The sequence below is a fragment of the Thalassophryne amazonica genome, chromosome 3 (assembly GCF_902500255.1).
Source record: "Thalassophryne amazonica chromosome 3, fThaAma1.1, whole genome shotgun sequence".
NCBI lineage: Eukaryota > Metazoa > Chordata > Actinopteri > Batrachoidiformes > Batrachoididae > Thalassophryne > Thalassophryne amazonica.
Window position 1 is genome coordinate 27,434,688 of NC_047105.1, and position 23,905 is coordinate 27,458,592.

Consider the following 23,905-nt stretch of genomic DNA (forward strand, 5'->3'; position numbering starts at 1 on the left):
AAATGGTACAGAAACTGTTAGAGGAACAGCCCCAAACACTAGCCCGAGCCTACCATATAGCCCACCATCATGAGACCACCAAACGGGCAGCGGCATATGTCACAGACCTCATGCACTCAGGGGTACCTACCATGTACGAGAAGAGGACCCGCACTGCTGTCATCAGGGAAGGTGCAGAAGAAGAGGAGTGGCCCCACAAGCAGCCAGTTGGGAACCCAGACCTCCTGACACCAGTTTACATTTCCCGCAGTCCTCCTTGAACTTAAAATATGTGCCAAATAAGGGGAGGGGCCATAAAAACACGAACTGGGAGGAGATTCGTTGTCACAATTGTTCAGGGTGGGGTCACATGAGGAGAAATTGCCCCTCACCAAAGAACGCTAACAAAGCCCAAGCTTCAACAAGTTCCCCCAAAACCCAGAGCCCTGCTGTGCTTCACCTAAAAGCACCAAGTCAAGAAATGAGCATCCACATGAGAGTGCATAACCTGGATGTGTGTGCTGTGCTGGACAGTGCGGCTCAGAAAAGTGTGCTATCACTTTTCTATTACAATGCCTTCCACCCTGCCGAGCGGCCTCCACTCCAGCCATCAATCACAAAGACTCTGCTTGGTATCGGGCCTGGTGATGTGCCTGTGCTCGGTGAGGCTTACATCCCTGTACAGATCAACCGCCATGAAGTGAGTGTGCACTTCCTAGTGCTCTGCTGGGCCACCCATTCTTGGTTCAAGCCAAAGCACATCTGGACTGTGAAAATCAGAAGATAGTGCTCTTTGGTGAGGCAGTACCTTATTTTCAAGGGGGGGAGAAAAGGTCAAGGTCAAATGCAGTAAGAGTGTCACGAACTGTGGTGCTAGAACCTGGACAAGAGTATCTGGTTCGAGGCCACCCTTGCAAAGGGGAACGAGTTAGAGGGGAAGTAATGCTGGGCCCCACCTTTGAGGAAGAAGTGTTTGGTTAATAACTGCCATAATAAAAAATAAGGCTTAGAAGGGTAAAGTGTGTCCGTCCATCTGTTCACTGGCTGCCGTGCAGAGTCGATTGGGTTGTTGAACCTGAAGCTACAGTAGTTCAGCCCTGGAGGACAACCGAATGTTTCCCCTATGCTCCTGAACCACGGTCCAGGGGCTGAGTAGGAAAGTTCAACAAATGGAACACTTTTTGAAAATGACAAAGAAAAAGATTGTATAGCAGAAGTTCAGTTTCAATGTAGACAAGGCCTTAAAAACATGGGATGAAATTAAATTAAAATAATAAATTAGGAATTATTTTCATGGGGGTGCTATGACAAATCCAGAGGGAGCCCTAGCACCCCCCTAGTGCATAGGTGTCAAACTGATTCCAGAAAGGGCCAAGAGGGTGCAGGTTTTCTTTGTAACCACCCACTGCACCAGGTGATTTCACTGATTAACTGATTCCATCTGCTCAAAGTGATGTTAATCAGTGAGATCACCTGGTGCAGTGGGTGGTTACAAAGAAAAGCTGCACCCTCTTGGCCCTTTCTGGAATCAGTTTGACACCTATGCCCTAGTGCCTCCTTGGCGCCGCCCATGGTGACATGGATTATTTGTACCATTTGCTGTTGTGTTTCATTGACCATGCAATAGTTCTTTTTTAATGTAGAATTTTGGTGCTGTATGAAATTTGCTATTGCACGCCCCGATCACTGCGTGCTCACACTATCGGGGGTGGAGTTGAGCTAAAGATAGCGGAATTTGTTTTGCTGACGGACAGCAATTTGAAGGAGCTAATTGATGCTGCAACTTCTTCTATCACAAAAAAACAAAACAAATCCACTCCACTGTAAGCCATCTGGGGCATGAGGAGCTGTTATACCCCTCTCACACTTAGCCGGAATCATGCGGAATGGTGTCAGAATTCTGAATTGACACACATCCGAAAAGTGTCAGTTCCAAAATGTTCTGACAGCCATCTGCGGAAGTCGACACAGGCGGCCCCACCGGCGGCCCCAAGTGAGATGCACTTGTTCAAAACCCTCTGGGCGCCGTCGAGATTGGACACCTATCCATTGGCGGTCCATGTGCAGTCTGAGGACCATCTGACCACAGTTTACATATTCTGACGGCATCAAAACAGTATCTGAGATGATCTGATCACGGTTGATTGAGCTCTGAGTTTGATCGGTCACAACAAAGCCTCCCGACATGCTGTGTTACGTTTGTCCACCTCCACTGGACCCCGGCCAGGGAGGGCAAAGAAAATGTTATGTAATAATATGTATGTGGCACTGTGCGCATGTCAGAGACTCGGTGCAGCACCACAATGCCGCTGAATGGGATGTCACCGCTGTAACACATGTATTACGTATTATACGTATGAGGTCTGTTAGAAAAGTATCCGACCTTTATTTTTTTGCAAAACCCTGATGGATTTGAATCACGTGTGCTTGCATGAGCCAACCTTGAACCTTTGTGCGCATGCATCAGTTTTTTCACGCCTGTCGGTTGCGTCATTTGTGTTGGGGAAAGTGTAGTGACACGGACCCACAACAGGGGGCGCAAATGAACGGTCAGTAGATGAGCCAAAAGGTAACAATTTAATGTTGTGAATGTGCACAACGAATATACAGACAATCTCAGAATCTGATAGCAGTCAATACACAAAGGTGACATGTGGGCAGGCTCGAGGATAGAAGAGGTCTGTCCTGAGAAGAGTCGGAACCACACGATTTCCGCCGCCACCGAACCTGGTGAATACTGGAGCCGCCAAGTCCCGAATTCCCAGGTGATCACCGTCCCCGACTGTCGGATCTGGTACAGCTGGCGAGGAGCACAAACAGTGAGATGTGGGTGTGTGCACACCCAGTAACAAAAACAGTCAGAAGGTGGAAAGTCACCTCCACCTCTAATCACACACTCTTGCAGCTCCTGTTAACCACTTATCTGGTTTGGGTGTGAAGCGAAGCCGTCGCTGTTCACACCAAATGCCAATCCAGCAGATAAGGCACACAACAGGAAAGCGGCTGCAAAAAGAGTTCAGACTATGACACAGTTTTCAGTACAGCAGAGAATTACCTTCCCAGGTAGATGATATCTCGGCAGCGAGGTGGAGATGACATCCGGCTTTTATGGAGTGATGAAATGACGGGTGACAGCTGTCATGAGTTGATGTGTGACAGCTGTCACTCCTGGTTGTGTCCGTGGCGGCAGCGCCCTCTCGTGCCTGAAGCCCGCACTTCAGGCAGGGCACCCTCTGGTGGTGGGCCAGCAGTACCTCCTCTTCTGGCGGCCCACACAACAATTTGCTTGTAAGCAGCCTTTGTGTGAGGATGGGTGGAGTCTCTCGTCATTTTTTCTTTGCAAGGAAATGGCGGAATGACTGGAGCAGTGCGACTGCATCAAATTTTGTCAGAAACTGGGCGATAGCCAGGTGGAAACCATTCAGATTATTCAGACGGCTTTCGGTGATGATCCTCTGGGCATCACACAGATTAAGGAGTGGTACAACTGGTTTAGAGACGTCCGCACAACGGTGGAGAGCGAGCCGCGCGCCGGTTGGCCATCAACATGCTGAAATGACCGAGTCATTCCAAAGTGAACGCTGTGGTGATGTGGGACCATCATATGACTATCCGAGAAATTGTGGAAGAGGTGGACATCAGCACTTTTTCGGCACATTCCACTGTGACAGAAGATTTTGCCATGAATAGAGTTGCAGCGAAATTCATCGGCACGAAGCTGATAGCGCAGCAACAGCGCCTCCGTGTTGAAGCCTCACAGGACATGTTGTAACATGCCCAGCTCTTCCACCATTCGGAAGATTCAGACGGCTTTCGGTGGCTTTTCAGTCATGTGACTATCCGAGAAATTGTGGACGAGGTGAACATGTCACAACATTTCCTGTGAGACTTCAACACGGTGGCGCTTTTGTTGCGCCATCAGCTTCGTGCCAAAGCCTTCAGCATGAATTTTGCTGCAACTCTTCTCGTGGCAAAATCTTCTGTCACAGTGGAATGTGCTGAAAAAGTGCTGATGTCCACCTCTTCCACAATTTCTCAGATAGTCACACGACGGTCCCACATCACCACAGCATTCACATTGGAATGATCTAGTCATTTCAGTGTGTTGATGGCCGATCGGAGCGTGGCTCGCTCTCCACCGTTGTGCAGATGTCTTTAAACCGGTTGTACCACTCCTTAATATGTGTGATGCCCAGAGGATCATCACCGAAAGCCATCTGAATAATCCGAATGGTTTCCACCTGGCTGTCGCCCAGTTTCTGACAAAATTTGATGCAATCGCACTGCTCCAGTAGTTCCACCATTTCCTTGCAAAGAAAAAATGATGAGCAACTCCACCCATCCTCACACAATAAGGCTGCTTACAAGCAAATGACACAACCGACAGGCATGAAAAAAATCACGCATGCGCACGAAGGTTCACGGTTGGCTCATGCAAGCACACGTGATTCAAATCTATCAGGTTTTTGCAAAAAATGAAAAGGTCGGATACTTTTCTAACAGACCTTGTAAACCTCCTAAGTCTGCAGCAGGTATGATGTGGAAATGTTTGCCCAGCACATGACGACATAAATAAACATGTAACTCACCTCCAGTACCTCGTGCTCCACAGCACAGTGCAGACAGCTGGTCAAGTCCCTTTCACCCGCTGCACTGTGTGCTGGAAAAGATGATCAGATGACAAATACATAATCGACCTCTGGTATGAATAAATCCCATGTGAAGTGCTGTCCCACAACGATAATCCAATTACAGTTGTGTTCAGATGCATATCAAGTAAAATTACACCAAAAAGAGTTAAGAAAAAAGATAAAAGGAAAGACCACTGGCTACATCTGAAAGTTGTGCACATATGGGAAGTTGGTGCACTGTCAGCATAGTTCAACAGCAGTTACGGAGTCCAGCCAGACAAATAAAATCTAGCAATTCAAGTACATACTGATCAAACAGCGAAAGGGATTTTTCACCGGACTAACAGTAGGCGATCACTGACAGCTGTCAGCCTGTTTTGCATTCTCTGGATGGACAGCTCCAGTGCTTGCGTGCGCACGCGGAGTGGCTGGTACAGCGTTTAACAAGACATATACACGCAGCTGTGTGAACATTTCGGCCACACACTCGCACACTGCTTTGAGCACCTGTTCTACACACATGGCACATGGCTTGTTCAGCCATTGTGAACACACGTGCACAGGTGAGTGGACACACACTCATCACTCGATGACCTGTGCACATGTACATGCGTAGAGCACGTACATGTGCGCACTCCGTCATCTGAGACACACACTGATGAGAGGTCAGTTTAGCACTGGGAATGTGAGGACGAGTGGAGATTTGATTGCGTGGGTGAGTGAGTGGGTGAGTGACAGCTCCAATGTTGGTGCCATCTGACAGCAGTCTGTGTCATCTGACTGTTGTTTGAAATATGTTTGGGCTGCATCCTGCAGTTGTGCACGAGGCAGTCCGGATGTGTTCGGATATGGCTGACCACGCCTCTTTTCGTCCCGACTGTGTCTGATTATGGCAATATTTGAGGTGTCGGAATGGTTCCTCCACATTCTTGCTATGTGTGATGGGGGCTTTAGGATGAAAATTTGAAAAGCTGGACAAATTTCTGCCACGATTTTTTGCTGGACTGTGGAACTACACAAAGCCTTTTTTTTTTGGAAGAACACGAAGTCAGTGCACGGCGTGTGTGTGTGTGTGTGTGTGTGTGTGTGTGTGTGTGTGTGTGTGTGTGCACGCACGCGCAGATGGAAATGGTACCAAACATATGGAACCAAATTGTACTCTAAATGCAATAAAACACAAATGGGATGAATAATCCATGTCACGTGATATGCAAAGCACCAATCAAATGACAAGGATCCACTCAGCCGGTATATAAAAATTAATAAAATATCAAATGACAAGGATCTATTTTAGCTGTTATATAAAACAAATACTGAATGTTTTTACATTCTTTCAGTGGAATAAATATTGAATTGTGGTTGAAAGCTGGAACAAACCATCATGAAATATTTGTACCATTGAACTCATAAACATTGATTATTTGCATATTGGTGTGTGCTCATAGAGCATGTGTGTCCTGGTGTGTGTGTGTGTGTGTGTGTGTGTGTGTGTGTGTGTGTGTGTGTGTGTGTGTGTGTGTGTGTGTGTGTGTGTGTGTGTGTGTGTGTGTGTGGAGACACGGCCACAGCAATTTTCAGTTTGTACGTAACATGCTTGTGCATTTTTAAAAGCTGTTCTTGTTAATCAGAAGCCCCCTGTGGCCTCCCAGAGGCTTCCTCATTGCTACAAACAGAACCCCCACTTATATATTTGTGGACAAAAATGAACGGGGACACGGGACTGACACAGACAGCTGAATGAGTCTCACCTGCTAAAATCTCTAGTTCGTCCCGGTCTGGTCTCCGTCATCACTTGTGTCATTGTAACCTATTGATCTTGTTCTTGATTATACATTTTCTATTTTCTGTGGACAGACCAGATGCAAAAGTGCTGAATTTTTCACAGTAAGTTGGAGGATCTCCCAATCTCATCAAAAAAAAAAAGAAAAAGTGGCTTATACTGTGGAAAATACTTTTGATTCTTGTCTGTCCACAGAAGCTGTCATAAGACGTTTTGCCCTGATATTGGAAAAGCCAAAATGTAAAGGTTCTTAAGTCCATCCCTTAATGTGTAGGCTAAGTTTAAAGGAATAACAACACAGCGGCCAACGCGCACCTCTCGGTGCGAAAGTCTATTTTGGGCACAGGATGTCAAAAACACTGCTATGAACTGCTGATCTCCATCAAGTCATTGTTTTAGAGGGTTTTGTCTCAAAGAATTCTGTTATCTGCATTTTACCTGTATTGCAGAAGTTGCCACAGCTTTATTTATGCACGTTATAGCTTCTATCAAACTGTTTTGGTAACATTTTATGTAAGTGGATTATATAGCAGAAGTCCTATTATGTAGCTGTGCACTGTTTGAACCAAAAACGATGCAACGGGGCTGGAAAAAGGAATCTGAAGAATTACAAGTAGTATTTTGTGTGTGTGTGTGTGTGTGTGTGTGTGTGCATGTGCGTGTGTGTGTGTATTTAACTGGTGATTTAGTTGTTATGACATTCATATGCGTCCGTGCTCTCCCTCCCACCTCCAGATCCATCCTCCCGTTTGATTATTCATCTCTGTCTCTGTAAATGTTTGCATTCTTGCAGGTCAGTTCCAGGCAGGCCAGTTCCAGCCAGCGATCCGTGTGGCTGACCTCCTCCAACACATCACCCAGATGAAATGTGGACAGGGCTACGGCTTCAAGGAGGAATACGAGGTGGGTAGAAAGAAAGAGACCCGTATCCAGCACAGAGGAGGAATCACTTTTTACACCAACACGTTAGAGATTTGAAGAAGAGGCCAAAGGTCAGCAGCTGCAAACAGTGTGATAACAAATTCATCAATCTTCCCGGCATATATGTACATATAAAATCTGAGGGAAATATTGAGTCACAGATGTGCATTTTCATTAATAACTGTCCGTTCCCGTTCTCCTAATGCACCCACGTGTCCTTCAGGAGTGATGAGCCCCCGTATTCTGCAACCCGTCTTCACCACCGCATGCTTCATAGAAACACGGGTGTAACACACAGTGTGTGGGACTTATGTTGTGTCCTGCATCCATTTTTGAGTGAATGCAACACATATACAAACATTTTTTTGTGATGCCGTCAACAAATGCTGGGCTGGGATTCAGTGTACGCACGTGGAACATTATCATGTTGATGCATTTTCCTCTGAATATCAAGTTGATAGATATTTTTGAAATGTTCTCCATTTTGACATTCAAGGGGATTTTATTCACCATAAGCATAACACTAACAGCAGCCACTGTTGCCAACTTCTCCTAAACAAGATTTATCACCACCAGCTATATAGTTCAACATGCCACTCACCAAAAGCCATGACTGGCAAGCATGCACAAATTATGCGTGTTGTCAGATTGGACACACGCACACTCATCTTCAACCACTTATCCAACATCGGATGGTGGTGGTGCTGGTGGGGGGGGGGGGGGGGAGCTGGAGCCTATTACAGCAGTCATAGGGTGTGAGGCGTGGTACTCCCTGGATAGGATGCCAGTCTGTCACAGGCAGTGTTGCCACAGTTACTTTGAAAAAGTAATCCAATTACTGATGACTGATTACTCCTTGAAAAAGTAACTTAGTTACTTTACTGATTACTCAATTGGAAAAGTAACTAAGTTAGATTACTAGTTACTTTTTTAGTTACTTTCCCCAGCTGTCGACAACAACCCACCTCAACATGACAATGATACCACTCACTTTATAGTCACCCTTTCTTGACTTCAATGAAAATAAATACTTGTTTTATAAAAAGTAAAATAAAGACCTCTTTCTTGACCTCATATTTAACTGTTGACAGCACTGTAACAGTAAAACTTGCAATTTCTAACCTACATTGTTTATAAATGTAACTATTAAATTCATTCTAACATTTTTCTAACATTTACGAGGTCTGTCAATAAAGTATAGGTCCTTTTTATTTTTTTCAAAAACTATATGGATTCATCATATGTTTTTACATCAGACATGCTGAACCCCTCATGCGCAGTGCGTGAGTTTTTCCACGCCTGTCGGTGACGGTCATTCGCCTGTGAGCACTCCTTGTGGGAGGAGTCGTCCAGCCCCTCGTCGGAATTCCTTTGTCTGAGAAGAGACTGGCGCTTTGTTTGATCAAAATTTTTTCTAAACCTGTGAGACACATCGAAGTAGACACGGTTCGAAAAATTAAGCTGGTTTTCGCTGAAAATTTTAACGGCTGATGAGAGATTTTGAGGTGATACTGTCGCTTTAAGGACTTCCCACGGTGCGAGACGTCATGCAGTGCTCCCAGGCGCCATCGTCAGCCTGTTTCAAGCTGAAAACCTCCACATTTCAGGCTCTATTGATCCAGGACGTCGTGAGAGAACAGAGAAGTTTCAGAAGAAGTCGGTTTCAGCATTTTATCTGGATATTCTATTGTAAGGAGATTTTTTAATGAAAGACGTGCGGACGGGGCCGTGCATCGGGACGCAGCCGGTGCGGTGCGGCGGCACAGGAAATTCTTGTAAATTCTCTCTAAACATTTTACTTGTCGAAATTATTATTATTTTAAGTAGTATTAGTAGGTGTAGTAAAAAGAGGCTTCAAAACTGGACCTTTAATCTAGGGGTGTTGTGGGGGGGGGGGGCACATCCCTGCCCCATGCCCCATTCCATCTGGATTTGCCCCTGCTTTGGCGTTTGAGCACAAAGAATGGATAACATTTATTTATGCAGAAAACATGACCAGATTTACAGGTAAGAAAGTTTTATTGCGTTTTCACATCATGTGCTCCTCAGAAAGAGAGTTTAGCATTTGAGTGGAAAATAATGTTAGTTGTTGACGCGTCGTGGAGGATCAGCTGTTTTTAGCAGCAGATACGGAGCGGCTCGGAGAAAAAAGCATAAAAATGTCTTTGTAAAGCTCAGTGCAGGTGTGCTGTTGTCACTGTGCTTTAAGAGGTGAGGACGAGTCGACCTGCTGCAAAAAACCGCGGATGAAAAGCTCACAGCTCGTTTAAAGTGGGCAGTTCAGTCGAAGCCCAACCCCCTGCCCACAGACCAAGTTTAATGCTGCTATTGACCCACAATGTAAAAATAATAGTAACGCACAGTGACTTGGAGAAGTAACTTTAATCTGATTACTGATTTGGAAAGATTAACGCGTTAGATTACTCGTTACTAAAAAAAGTGGTCAGATTAGTGTAGCGCGTTACTAAGTAACGCGTTACCGGCATCACTGGTCGCAGGGCCGCATATAGACAAACAAACACATTCACACCCGCACACAAGTTTACAGTCCACCTAACCTGCATGTCTTTGGATGTGGGAGGAAGCCGGAGCACCTGGAGGGAACCCACACATCGTGCATGCCTGTCCGTCGGCGCAATGTTTCGTGGTACGGTCATACGAATTCTACCTGTGAGTTGCCCTGAGTTGTATGTACAGTAGTGTTCAGAATAATAGTAGTGCTATGTGACTAAAAAGATTAATCCAGGTTTTGAGTATATTCTTATTGTTACATGGGAAACAAAGTACCAGTAGATTCAGTAGATTCTCACAAATCCAACAAGACCAAGCATTCATGATATGCACACTCTTAAGGCTATGAAATTGGGCTATTAGTAAAAAAAAGTAGAAAAGGGGGTGTTCACAGTAATACAACCCTGGCAAAAATTATGGAATCACCGGCCTCGGAGGATGTCATTCAGTTGTTTAATTTTGTAGAAAAAAAGCAGATCACAGACATGACACAAAACTAAAATCATTTCAAATGGCAACTTTCTGGCTTTAAGAAAACACTATAAGAAATCAGGAAAAAAATTGTGGCAGTCCGTAACGGTTACTTTTTTAGAGCAAGCAGAGGGAAAAAAATATTGAATCACTCAATTCTGAGGAAAAATTATGGAATCATGAAAACAAAGAATGCTCCAACACATCACTAGTATTTTGTTGCACCACCTCTGGCTTTTATAACAGCTTGCAGTCTCTGAGGCATGGACTTAATGAGTGACAAACAGTACTCTTCATCAGTCTGGCTCCAACTTTCACTGATTGCTGTTGCCAGATCAGCTTTGCAGATTGGAGCCTTGTCATGGACCATTTTCTTCAACTTCCACCAAAGATTTTCAATTGGATTAAGATCCGGACTATTTGCAGGCCATGACATTGACCCTATGTGTCTTTTGCAAGGAATGTTTTCACAGTTTTTGCTCTATGGCAAGATGCATTATCATCTTGAAAAATGATTTCATCATCCCCAAACATCCTTTCAATTGATGGGATAAGAAAGTGTCCAAATATCAACGTAAACTTGTGATTTATTGATGATGTGACAGCCATCTCCCCAGTGCCTTTACCTGACATGCAGCCCGTATTATCAATGACTGTGGAAATTACATGTTCTCTTCAGGCAGTCATCTTTATAAATCTCATTGGAACGACACCAAACAAAAGTTCCAGCATCATCACCTTGCCCAATGCAGATTCGAGATTCATCACTGAATATGACTTTCATCCAGTCATCCACAGTCCACGATTGCTTTTCCTTAGCCCATTGTAACCTTGTTTTTTTTCTGTTTAGGTGTTGATGGCTTTTGTTTAGCTTTTCTGTATGTGAATCCCATTTCCTTTAGGCAGTTTCTTACAGTTCGGTCACAGACGTTGACTCCAGTTTCCTCCCATTCGTTCCTCATTTGTTTTGTTGTGCATTTTTTGAGACATATTGCTTTAAGTTTTCTGTCTTGACGCTTTGATGTCTTCCTTGGTCTACCAGTATGTTTGCCTTTAACAACCTTCCCATGTTGTTTGTATTTGGTCCAGAGTTTAGACACAGCTGACTGTGAACAACCAACATCTTTTGCAACACTGCATGATGAATTACCATCTTTTAAGAGTTTGATAATCCTCTCCTTTGTTTCAATTGACATCTCTCGTGTTGGAGCCATGATTCATGTCAGTCCACTTGGTGCAACAGCTCTTCAAGGTGTGATCACTCCTTTTTAGATGCAGACTAACGAGCAGATCTGATTTGATGCAGGTGTTAGTTTTGGGGATGAAAATTTACAGGGTGATTCCATAATTTATTCCTCAGAATTGAGTGAGTCCATATTTTTTTCCCTCTGCTTGGTCTAAAAAAGTAACCGTTACTGACTGCCACAATTATTTTTCCTGATTTCTTATAGTGTTTCTTAAAGCCAGAAAGTTGCCATTTGAAATGACTTTAGTTTTGTGTCATGTCTGTGATCTGCTTTTTTTTCTACAAAATTAAACAACTGAATGAACATCCTCCGAGGCTGGTGATTCCATAATTATTGCCAGGGGTTGTAGTAGCATCTTCGTCATTCGTCAATTTTGTGGAACAAACAGGTGTGAATCAGGTGTCCCTCATGTAAGGATGAAGCCAGCACCTGATGAACATGCTTTTCTCTTTGAAAGCCTGAGGAAAATGGGACGATCAAGACATTGTTCAGAAGAACAACGTAGTTTGATTTAAAAGTTGATTGGAGAGGGGAAAACTTATACGCAGGTGCAAAAAAATTATAGGCTGTTCATCTACAATGATCTCCAATGCTTTAAAATGGACAAAAAAAACAGAGACGCATGGAACAAAACGGAAAACAACCATCAAAATGGATAGAAGAATAACCAGAATGGCAAAGGCTCACCCATTGATCAGCTCCAGGATGATCAAAGACAGTCTGGAGTTACCTGTAAGTGCTGTGACAGTTAGAAGACGCCTGTGTGAAGCTAATTTATTTGCAAGAAACCCCAGCATAATCCCTCTGTTAAATAAAAGATGTGCAGAAGAGGTTACAATTTGCCAAAGAACACATCAGCTGGCCTAAAGAGAAATGGAGGAATATTTTGTGGACTGATGAGAGTAAAATTGTTCTTTTTGGGTCCAAGGGCCGCAGACAGTTTGTCAGATGACCCCCAAACTCTGAATTCAAGCCACAGTTCACAGTGAAGACAGTGAAGCATGGTGGTGCAAGCATCATGATATGGGCATGTTTCTCCTACTGTGGTGTTGGGCCTATATATCGCATACCAGGTATCATGGATCAGTTTGGATATGTTAAAATACTTGAAGAGGTCATGTTGCCTTATGCTGAAGAGGACATGCCCTCGAAATGGGTGTTTCAACAAGACAATGACTCCCAGCACACTAGTAAACGATCAAAATCTTGGTTCCAAACCAACAAAATTAATGTTTTGGAGTGGCCTGCCCAATCCCCAGACCTAAATCCAATTGTGAACTTGTGGGATGACATCAAAAAAGTTGTTTCTGAAGCAAAACCAAGAAATGTGAATCAATTGTGGAATGTTCTTAAAGAATCTTGGAGTCGAATAACAGCTGAAAGGTGCCACAAGTTGGTTGACTCCATGCCTATAACTGTGGTTATACAGCTAAATACTAGTTTAGTGATTCACAGGATTGCTAAAAAAGCAGTTTGAACATAATAGTTTTGAGTTTATAGCATCAACAGCAGATGCTACTATTACTGTGAACACCCCCTTTTCTACTTTTTTTTACTAATAGCCCAATTTTATAGCCTTAAGAGTGTGCATATCATGAATGTTTGGTCTTGTTGGATTTGTGAGAATCTACTGAATCTACTGGTACCTTGTTTCCCATGTAACATTTAGAAATATACTCAAAACCTGGATGAATCTTTTTAGTCACATAGCACTACTATTATTCTGAACACTACTGTATATATATAGCTGGCTGTTCCGGTCGATGTGCTGCAAACATTGTCCCGCTGTGTCCCTTCTGTGTGTGGCCTTCACTGTTGAAGCACATTCACCCCACTGAGGCTCAGAGAAGTTTCCCATTAAACTGAATGAGAAGGTGTGTCAAAACTTTCATGACTAAGAATCCATTGGACATTGACCTTCTTTGACATTCAGACCTTATTTTAGAGACCAAACATTCAACACTAAACCATTCCAGTTATACATCCTAATAGATCAACCAATAATTTTCATTAAATTTATGTATTTAGTGTCAAATCACAACATACGGTGCCACCAAAGTGCCTTACAAGGGTAAGGTCTAAGCTTACCAACCTCCCTTAGCAAGCACATATGCAAACAGTGGTAACGAAAAACTACTTGAGGTGTAATTTGAGGAAGAAATGTCACCTTTTACCAAAACTGGAGCAACTTTAACTTGTGACCTCTGTGCAAACTCACCATTTGTCACCATTTTTTAAAGTTCTTACCCTGCAACTTCAGAACATTCAGTCATAGATAGTCCAAATTATACCTTCTTAGGTATAATTTGGCAAACAATGTGGTATACTTTTCAGTATGATTGGAGCATTTTTTAAAATTTGACCCCTGTGTAATCCTTCACTGACACCTACATGGCTACAGCTGCCACCCTGAGACTGCCATCATACATTTTTCAAGTCCCTATAGATATGTAGGTAACCAAAATGCATTTTGAAGGTTTTGCCACTCTGGGTGGTGGTGACCAACCTATCTCACTCACTGACTAAGAACCAGAACACCAAAACCTGACCTGTGGCACTGTCATTTCCTGTCTTCCACGTGATTTCAAAGCCTGTGCGTGAAACGTGGAAAAATAAAAATAAAAAAAGCGAATCTCACTTGAAGATAAAGATCCCGAACATGTAATGCCTCTTCCTTTTTTCACTTGACCGTCTTGCACATGTCCTCACTGCTCCCACATTTCTTTTTTCTCTCTCCCAAATATTATTAATCGTAACCTGTGACAGAATTCAGATGACAGCAGTTTGATTAAGACCAGCATGTTTTTTTATTCAGGTTGCTAAAGGCCGTCCTGCCTACACCTTATGCAAATATCCCCCCACACACATATATAAACCTCCACAGAAACCGCCTGCCTAATTAGAAAAGCAAATTTCAGCCTAGTTTTCAAAATGTCTGTATGTTATAGAAAAAGGGACACATGCGGACCCAGATGCCACTTTTAAAAGAGTGCATTTTCTGCCCGACTGAGCGATAAGTTTAGATGTCTGTTGGTCTGTCACAGTGCGTGTGTCCACTCTGCGTGTGTATGCCTATGTAGGTCATATCACTGTCTGAAACCAAAGCTGTTGTCTGGTTGTTGTAAGCCCCTAATGGACTCCAAATGCCCAGCTCATGCTCCCTATAGGGACAGTGACACAGTGTCGAAAATAGTTCAGGGTCCATATGGTGACCTTTGAGAGTTGGGGTTTGGTGTCTTTAGTGCGAGTGATCGGCTGCACGTTGATTCCTCATCTTGCCTACAAATGTGAAAATATTCAGGCTTTGTTTGCCACACAGGTCAGTGCCACAGCAGGGAGGAAGGACAATCTGCAGTCTCTCCTTCAGCGAAATTCTCTTACACACCAAACCAACACAGCGATCAATCCTGATTTTTTTTTTACCACACTCTTCTTCCCAGTTGATTCAAACAAACAGGACGACTTCTTGTTTCCCCTGTTGTCCAGGCTCTCCGTGTTGCTGGTTGTATTTTTCTTCTTGTTTCGCTCTTTGTTTCTTGCACAGATGGCACTCCATTCCAAAAACTGGAAGTAAAGTTTTGTTTTCACCTGTTTATTGGTGAAATATGACAGTACAGTATTTGGTAGCGATTTGGCGGACAGGTACTTCGGCAAAGGATGAATAGAGTAGACTGGACAGAACAATCTGGGATTCCTGCCATTAGACAGTTTCTTGCCGTAACTTCTGAGCAGTAGAACGATCCAAGAGTTTAAACTGCCAAGTTTGCTGCGTAGCATGCATGCTTTTATCTGCCTTTTGAGAGAAAAGTCCAGGAAACTAACAATAAAGGAATATAAAGTGACTGCAAAGCTGTTCAGTGTCTGAGGAGAGGAGAAATCTTCAAAAAGTCTTCAACCCAGTGCTCAGTTGTGCTGCCTGTAAAAGCCTTTACACACCAAGAGCACTGTGAATAAATGGCATGAAATTGAAAGTTTTTCAAAGAACATCTCATGATAAAAATGGAATCTTCCCACCGAATACATTTCCTTAACAAAAGAACAATTTTTTGGGTGAATCCAATACTCTGGAAGAAGGAGCAGAATTTCCTGGAAACAATCATGACGGATATAAATTACTGACACTGCCGTCATGGCATCTATACTAACTTTTAGGGAAAAAAAGGTTAATTCTATTAATAAACATTCAGCAACCACGCCGATCTATGTTTGTTTGATCCTGTCAGGCTAGAGAAGTTGCAAAGTACACCTTGATCAAGCCCTACCTATGGCCATCAAAAATGAAACCACCCAGAAAAGATAAAAAAAAAGGTGCAGTTCCTTCATTGGCCACTTTAGGCTGACTCCAAAAGCAAGCAGGTTCCCATAGAAGCCCATGTTAACATGTCTAATGTTAGGTGAGAAATAAATATGTTTACTGCCTGGTATAAAAATGGTTTTGGTGTTTATGATAGTTTCCCCTTCCATGGGGGACTAGAATTATGTAAATGAATAATTAGGGGTATGGTCACTTTGAGTGATGGCCACTCAGCCATAAGACTTTAGATTCAGAGCTCCGGTCACAGACGCTGCTAGCCATGAAGGTGTGGAGGAGTATGTCTGTCCTTTCTGAGCATTTTATGTCAAATATTGATAATAATATCAATATTTGCTGTGTGGTTAAGTGTTCAAACAGAACATCTAAGAAGTCTGTGCCCCAGTATTTCTTTTGAAGTTGTCACATTATTTAATTTTGTATGCTAGTAGTGTTGCACTTTTAGCACCTGTTGGAAGCTTGATGACTTTAAGGCTAATAAATCCACGATTACTGAAGAAATAAGCAAGTCTTAATCTTTAATACTCATATCCGAGCCACCACTCATGCAAACCAACACGCAATCCCCCAACTCTGAGATGGTGGGTGGGCTCCTTACATCCACCCAGGTCATACAGGGCCTTGCCCACATTCCAGCTCTTTACCCATTTGTGGACTAGCTGACACACAGGCAATTCACTAAAATGGCGATGGGCACAGTAGAAGCTTTTTTGCTTTGTAACAGCATCTCCAGGTCTCTTCAGAATACCTATGAGTGATATCATAGAGGATTTGTCCAGTATTTATACAGTTTATTGTCCTGATTAGAACTTGGCCTGGAGACCATTTCAGAATAGCAACAGCTGTGCATCTCGCTCCATGTAGACCTGGAGAGGGCATCTGGCATACAACCTGTGCCAGATTCCAATGAGGATCCGCCCTGGATCTGCTGTGGTGACCAAAATCAACTGGGGTTGGCCTGAAAGGAAAAAATAATTCACTAAATAAATAAAAATTACTGAATATTCAAGGAAAGCCAATATAAAGGCTCCAGAATACTTAAAAAAAAAAAAAAACTTCTCAAACTAAAAGATCTTTATGAGGAATTATCTTGTTTCTGTTGTGTGTTTTCACTTTTGGTCCTGTTCAATCTTATTAGCTGGACCTTTGGTCCACACGAGTCACTTTTCCTGTTTTAGTTCCAAATAGAGGTTTAGTCCTTCCTTATTTTTTCACCAGATGGGATCACCCCTAAAGTTATATCAATTTGGAGCAGGTCTGTAGCAGCCAGTATTGTAATAATTCTCAATAATGTAATAATTCTGTCTGTATTTAATGTAATACAGCCAATGTAATTTTTTTGCCGATAATGTAATAACTTATTACATTATTGACCGGGTTTAAAGAATTCTTTAAACAATCTAATAAATGGAGGTGATAATGTAATAATATAGTAATATCACCTTTTTAACTTTATTTATTGGACATAAGTGTCACACTTCCATGGCACATTGGTTCAGAAAATTCATTACATTTTTGATGTGATTACAATAAAAATAGACTAAATTATTACTTTATTGTCAGTTATGTTATTGGAATTTGTTACATTATTGGCTGCTACAAGGTCCAGCGGTTCAGGAGTCGCAGCTGGTTACAGCTTGTTTTTATGTTTTTTTGTTTTGTTTTGTTTTGTTTTTATGAAATATAGGTAACAATAAACATCCATTTTTCCAAATCTTAGAAAAGGTGATGTTCTTCCTTACCTGAGTTGTGCAGTGCTTTCCATTAATTTTGGGTTCTTTTTTTGCAGACAAATACAAACTTATTTGTCTGATTTTCACTTCTACGCGTCAACACAACATCCAGAATCACTTTCAGATCGGCTTACTCTACCACAAAATGATAAAAATGAAAACTTACTGACTTAATGCTTTTTCGTGTAAGTAGTGTTACCTTCAACTCATTGCAGAATGGTTACAAACAAAAGTTACAGCTTCATTGCAGTCTGGGCTTTTGCAAAATTGAAAATTGCTCTGGAAGTTTGTCTCTCGTCAAAGAGTTGTGTTTCACGTGATGCCCTCAGTGCCCTCAGTGGTAACACAAGTATGGTCTGTTGCAAAGTCATTAGTTGCTTATCTTTTTATTAATATTCATGTTAGTGTTTCAACTTCTGCTCCTCCATGTGTCAGTGCACAGGCTCTGGGCATCAGGCCACATTTGCATGCATATTTCTGTGTGTTTATACCTCAGCATCAAACTGCATTCATGTGTGTATGTGTGTGGGTATGTTCAGGCCCTGGCAGAGGGACAGACGGCACCCTGGGAAACAGCCAAAAAGGATGAGAACCGCAACAAGAATCGCTATGGCAACATCATCGCTTGTGAGTACTGCAATGACAAAGATATTCCATTTAGCTGGTCAGGGAGGATGCAGCAGTTTAGTTCAACTTAGCATGCATCGCTTTAGTTTATTTCAGGTGTTTCTTTTTAATAAAAGTGAGCATAGACTGGATGTCTCAAACTGGTTCCAGAAGAGGCTGAGAGCATTCATGATTTCATTCCTGCAAACCACATCAAGGGATGGCCGATGACTGTTACTGAGTGAAATACACTGGTTGCAATGAAGACTTGGCAAAGACCTTAAACTTAATGAAGACCTTAAACTGATCACCTGTGTGCACAGTCTGAAGTTCATTGGGAGCGTGTTGGTATTTTTACTGTGTGTGTTTTCACAGTGTGTAATTTGAGTGCATTTGCATTTCGTCAGGTGTTAAAATCCAACCCCTTGTCCGTGTTGTGACGCCTGGGTATTGCATCAAGTAAGGCAATGATGTTCAAAGACATTCCAGAAGGGGCCAAGAAGGTGCAGGTTTTCTTTGCAACCACTGTCTCTACCAGGTGATTTCACTGATTAACATCACTTTCAGCAGATGAGATGAGTTCATCAGTGAAGCCACCTGGTGAAATCCATAGTTGTAAAGAAAACCTGCTTTCTCTTGGCTCCTGCAATGTCTTTGGACACTACTGATGTAGGGGGATTGCCTGTTGGGGTGAAATATGGTGGGGACCTTGTGTGCCCTGTTGTCAGTACTGTAGCCATGAAGGCCCAGCAGGAGTCATGAGCATGAGATGGGTAACAGGCCTCTGGTGAAACAAAACACTAGCGGATTGTACTTTGTCATTGCCTATAAAACACCATCTGAAGCAAAAACAGAAGGGAGAGGTTTTCTAGCAAAGAAACAAATCTGTGTACAAAGTGTGGGTGCAAGCAGATCATCAGCAAGCTCTCTGAGTTGAAGCATTTGAACGTCTTATTCCTCACCATTCTCCTCCTCTAGTCACCTGATGTCCTCCATATCTTACCGAGCACAGATCAATCAATCAATCAATCAATTTTTTTTTATATAGCGCCAAATCACAACAAACAGTTGCCCCAAGGCGCTTTATATTGTAAGGCAAGGCCATACAATAATTATGTAAAACCCCAACAGTCAAAACGACCCCCTGTGAGCAAGCACTTGGCTACAGTGGGAAGGAAAAACTCCCTTTTAACAGGAAGAAACCTCCAGCAGAACCAGGCTCAGGGAGGGGCAGTCTTCTGCTGGGACTGGTTGGGGCTGAGGGAGAGAACCAGGAAAAAGACATGCTGTGGAGGGGAGCAGAGATCGATCACTAATGATTAAATGCAGAGTGGTGCATACAGAGCAAAAAGAGAAAGAAAACATCATGGGAACCCCCAGCAGTCTACGTCTATAGCAGCATAACTAAGGGATGGTTCAGGGTCACCTGATCCAGCCCTAACTATAAGCTTTAGCAAAAAGGAAAGTTTTAAGCCTAATCTTAAAAGTAGAGAGGGTGTCTGTCTCCCTGATCTGAATTGGGAGCTGGTTCCACAGGAGAGGAGCCTGAAAGCTGAAGGCTCTGCCTCCCATTCTACTCTTACAAACCCTAGGAACTACAAGTAAGCCTGCAGTCTGAGAGCGAAGCGCTCTATTGGGGTGATATGGTACTACGAGGTCCCTAAGATAAGATGGGACCTGATTATTCAAAACCTTATAAGTAAGAAGAAGAATTTTAAATTCTATTCTAGAATTAACAGGAAGCCAATGAAGAGAGGCCAATATGGGTGAGATATGCTCTCTCCTTCTAGTCCCCGTCAGTACTCTAGCTGCAGCATTTTGAATTAACTGAAGGCTTTTAGGGAACTTTTAGGACAACCTGATAATAATGAATTACAATAGTCCAGCCTAGAGGAAATAAATGCATGAATTAGTTTTTCAGCATCACTCTGAGACAAGACCTTTCTGATTTTAGAGATATTGCGTAAATGCAAAAAGGCAGTCCTACATATTTGTTTAATATGCGCTTTGAATGACATATCCTGATCAAAAATGACTCCAAGATTTCTCACAGTATTACTAGAGGTCAGGGTAATGCCATCCAGAGTAAGGATCTGGTTAGACACCATGTTTCTAAGATTTGTGGGGCCAAGTACAATAACTTCAGTTTTATCTGAGTTTAAAAGCAGGAAATTAGAGGTCATCCATGTCTTTATGTCTGTAAGACAATCCTGCAGTTTAGCTAATTGGTGTGTGTCCTCTGGCTTCATGGATAGATAAAGCTGGGTATCATCTGCGTAACAATGACAATTTAAGCAATACGTCTAATAATACTGCCTAAGGGAAGCATGTATAAAGTGAATAAAATTGGTCCTAGCACAGAACCTTGTGGAACTCCATAATTAACTTTAGTCTGTGAAGAAGATTCCCCATTTACATGAACAAATTGTAATCTATTAGACAAATATGATTCAAACCACCGCAGCGCAGTGCCTTTAATACCTATGGCATGCTCTAATCTCTGTAATAAAATTTTATGGTCAACAGTATCAAAAGCAGCACTGAGGTCTAACAGAACAAGCACAGAGATGAGTCCACTGTCCGAGGCCATAAGAAGATCATTTGTAACCTTCACTAATGCTGTTTCTGTACTATGATGAATTCTAAAACCTGACTGAAACTCTTCAAATAGACCATTCCTCTGCAGATGATCAGTTAGCTGTTTTACAACTACCCTTTCAAGAATTTTTGAGAGAAAAGGAAGGTTGGAGATTGGCCTATAATTAGCTAAGATAGCTGGGTCAAGTGATGGCTTTTTAAGTAATGGTTTAATTACTGCCACCTTAAAAGCCTGTGGTACATAGCCAACTAACAAAGATAGATTGATCATATTTAAGATCGAAGCATTAAATAATGGTAGGGCTTCCTTGAGCAGCCTGGTAGGAATGGGGTCTAATAAACATGTTGATGGTTTGGATGAAGTAACTAATGAGAATAACTCAGACAGAACAATCGGAGAGAAAGAGTCTAACCAAATACCGGCATCACTGAAAGCAGCCAAAGATAACGATACGTCTTTGGGATGGTTATGAGTAATTTTATCTCTAATAGTTAAAATTTTGTTAGCAAAGAAAGTCATGAAGTCATTACTAGTTAAAGTTAATGGAATACTCAGCTCAATAGAGCTCTGACTCTTTGTCAGCCTGGCTACAGTGCTGAAAAGAAACCTGGGGTTGTTCTTATTTTCTTCAATTAGTGATGAGTAGAAAGATGTCCTAGCTTTACGGAGGGCTTTTTTATAGAGCAACAGACTCTTTTTCCAGGCTAAGTGAAGATCTTCTAAATTAGTGAGACGCCATTTCCTCTCCAACTTACAGGTTATCTGCTTTAAGCTACGAGTTTGTGAGTTATACCACGGAGTCAGACACTTCTGATTTAAAGCTCTCTTTTTCAGAGGAGCTACAGCATCCAAAGTTGTCTTCAATGAGGATGTAAAACTATTGACGAGATACTCTATCTCCCTTACAGAGTTTAGGTAGCTACTCTGCACTGTGTTGGTATATGGCATTAGAGAACATAAAGAAGGAATCATATCCTTAAACCTAGTTACAGCGCTTTCTGAAAGACTTCTAGTGTAATGAAACTTATTCCCCACTGCTGTGTAGTCCATCAGAGTAAATGTAAATGTTATTAAGAAATGATCAGACAGAAGGGAGTTTTCAGGGAATACTGTTAAGTCTTCTATTTCCATACCATAAGTCAGAACAAGATCTAAGATATGATTAAAGTGGTGGGTGGACTCATTTACTTTTTGAGCAAAGCCAATAGAGTCTAATAATAGATTAAATGCAGTGTTGAGGCTGTCATTCTCAGCATCTGTGTGGATGTTAAAATCGCCCACTATAATTATCTTATCTGAGCTAAGCACTAAGTCAGACAAAAGGTCTGAAAATTCACAGAGAAACTCACAGTAACGACCAGGTGGACGATAGATAATAACAATAAAACTGTTTTTTTGGGACTTCCAATTTGGATGGACAAGACTAAGAGACAAGCTTTCAAATGAATTAAAGCTCTGTCTGGGTTTTGGATTAATTAATAAGCTGGAATGGAAGATTGCTGCTAATCCTCCACCCCGGCCCGTGCTACGAGCATTCTGACAGTTAGTGTGACTCGGGGGTGTTGACTCATTTAAACTAACATATTCATCCTGCTGTAACCAGGTTTCTGTTAGGCAGAATAAATCAATATGTTGATCAATTATTATATCATTTACCAACAGGGACTTAGAAGAGAGAGACCTAATGTTTAATAGACCACATTTAACTGTTTTAGTCTGTGGTGCAGTTGAAGGTGCTATATTATTTTTTCTTTTTGAATTTTTATGCTTAAATAGATTTTTACTGGTTATTGGTGGTCTGGGAGCAGGCACCGTCTCTACGGGGATGGGGTAATGAGGGGATGGCAGGGGAGAGAGAAGCTGCAGAGAAGGTGTGTAAGACTACAACTCTGCTTCCTGGTCCCAACCCTGGATAGTCACGGTTTGGAGGATTTAAGAAAATTGGCCAGATTTCTAGAAATGAGAGCTGCTCCATCCAAAGTGGGATGGATGCCGTCTCTCCTAACAAGACCAGGTTTTCCCCAGAAGCTTTGCCAATTATCTATGAAGCCCACCTCAAGCCCACAGACAGCTACACTTGCTTTCTTTGCAGAGCATGAAAGTCAATGTACAAATATGTTACTACCCGTAGTTAAAGCTTTGTAAATTATACTTGTGTGTAATTCCACTTTGTTGTCATTTTGTTCTTCTGATTCAGTTCTGTGGTAGTTTAATGTGGATCCGTGTGCACAGAGTGTACTCATGTCATGAATCTGCCTATCTGAATATTGTGCCATATAAATAGCAGGAAACTCTTTGCTCTACTTTAGACTGGGTATTTGGTCTACTGGTGCAATCAGTTTCTGCTACCACACGAGAGTAACGTGCCAACATTGCACCTGACTGTATGTCATTTTTAGGCTGCTGTACCCATGGTACTCAAATAAGAGATATTGCTCTTGGTAATGTCACAAGGAATGCAGTAGACATGACAGTAACAGGTCAGTGGTACACTAGCACTGATGCTTGCCCTGGATTGTGTGCTGGTTTGTGCGCTGCTTTGCTTCGCAGTGCTGCACTGTGCGCTGGCTGTTGAAAAGTTCCAGTGTTGGAAGTTACCTTAGTTTGATGTGGTTAAAGCTATTAGAATTTGCCTGGAAAGAGCTACTCTGTAATTCTTTCATCAACAATTTTTGTGGCAACAGCTCAGTAATTGCTTATTATTTACAAGGAAAAAAAAAAATCTCAAAAGTTCTGCTTTGTAACCAATGCTAGTTTTCATTGTACAGTGAATATTTTTGGAATTTGTATTATTAGTCAGATAACAAGGACACATTAAGGGGTCTAGAAACATAAAAACCCTTTGATTTGGACTTGCTGGTGAAGGCTATGCACTCCCCCGAGGGTTAAATTCCAAAATTCAGCAAGACTGACAAAAGAGAGTGAAAAGAGAATGAGATGGTTTTAACATGTGCAGAGGAGAGATACATGGCATATGGAGAGAAGGATGCTGAGGATGGAGTGAACAGGTAGGAGGAGAAGAGGGAGGCCAAGAAGGAGGTCTTTGGATGTACTGATAGACAGTGATGGGCACAGCTAACCAAAAAGTTAGCTTCGATAATCGCTAATCAGTGAA

General features: G+C 42.3%; 1 protein-coding gene across 1 annotated transcript in view; it reads left to right on the top strand.

Moving 5' to 3' along the window:
- Positions 1 to 23,905, top strand: part of ptprt (protein tyrosine phosphatase receptor type T) — a 1,196,058-nt gene that overhangs the window by 881,588 nt on the left and 290,565 nt on the right. The window contains exons 23-24 of the mRNA XM_034165958.1: positions 7,184 to 7,293; positions 18,125 to 18,212. Of these exons, the coding sequence (XP_034021849.1) occupies positions 7,184 to 7,293; positions 18,125 to 18,212 (198 nt within the window). The remainder of the gene's footprint in view (positions 1 to 7,183; positions 7,294 to 18,124; positions 18,213 to 23,905) is intronic.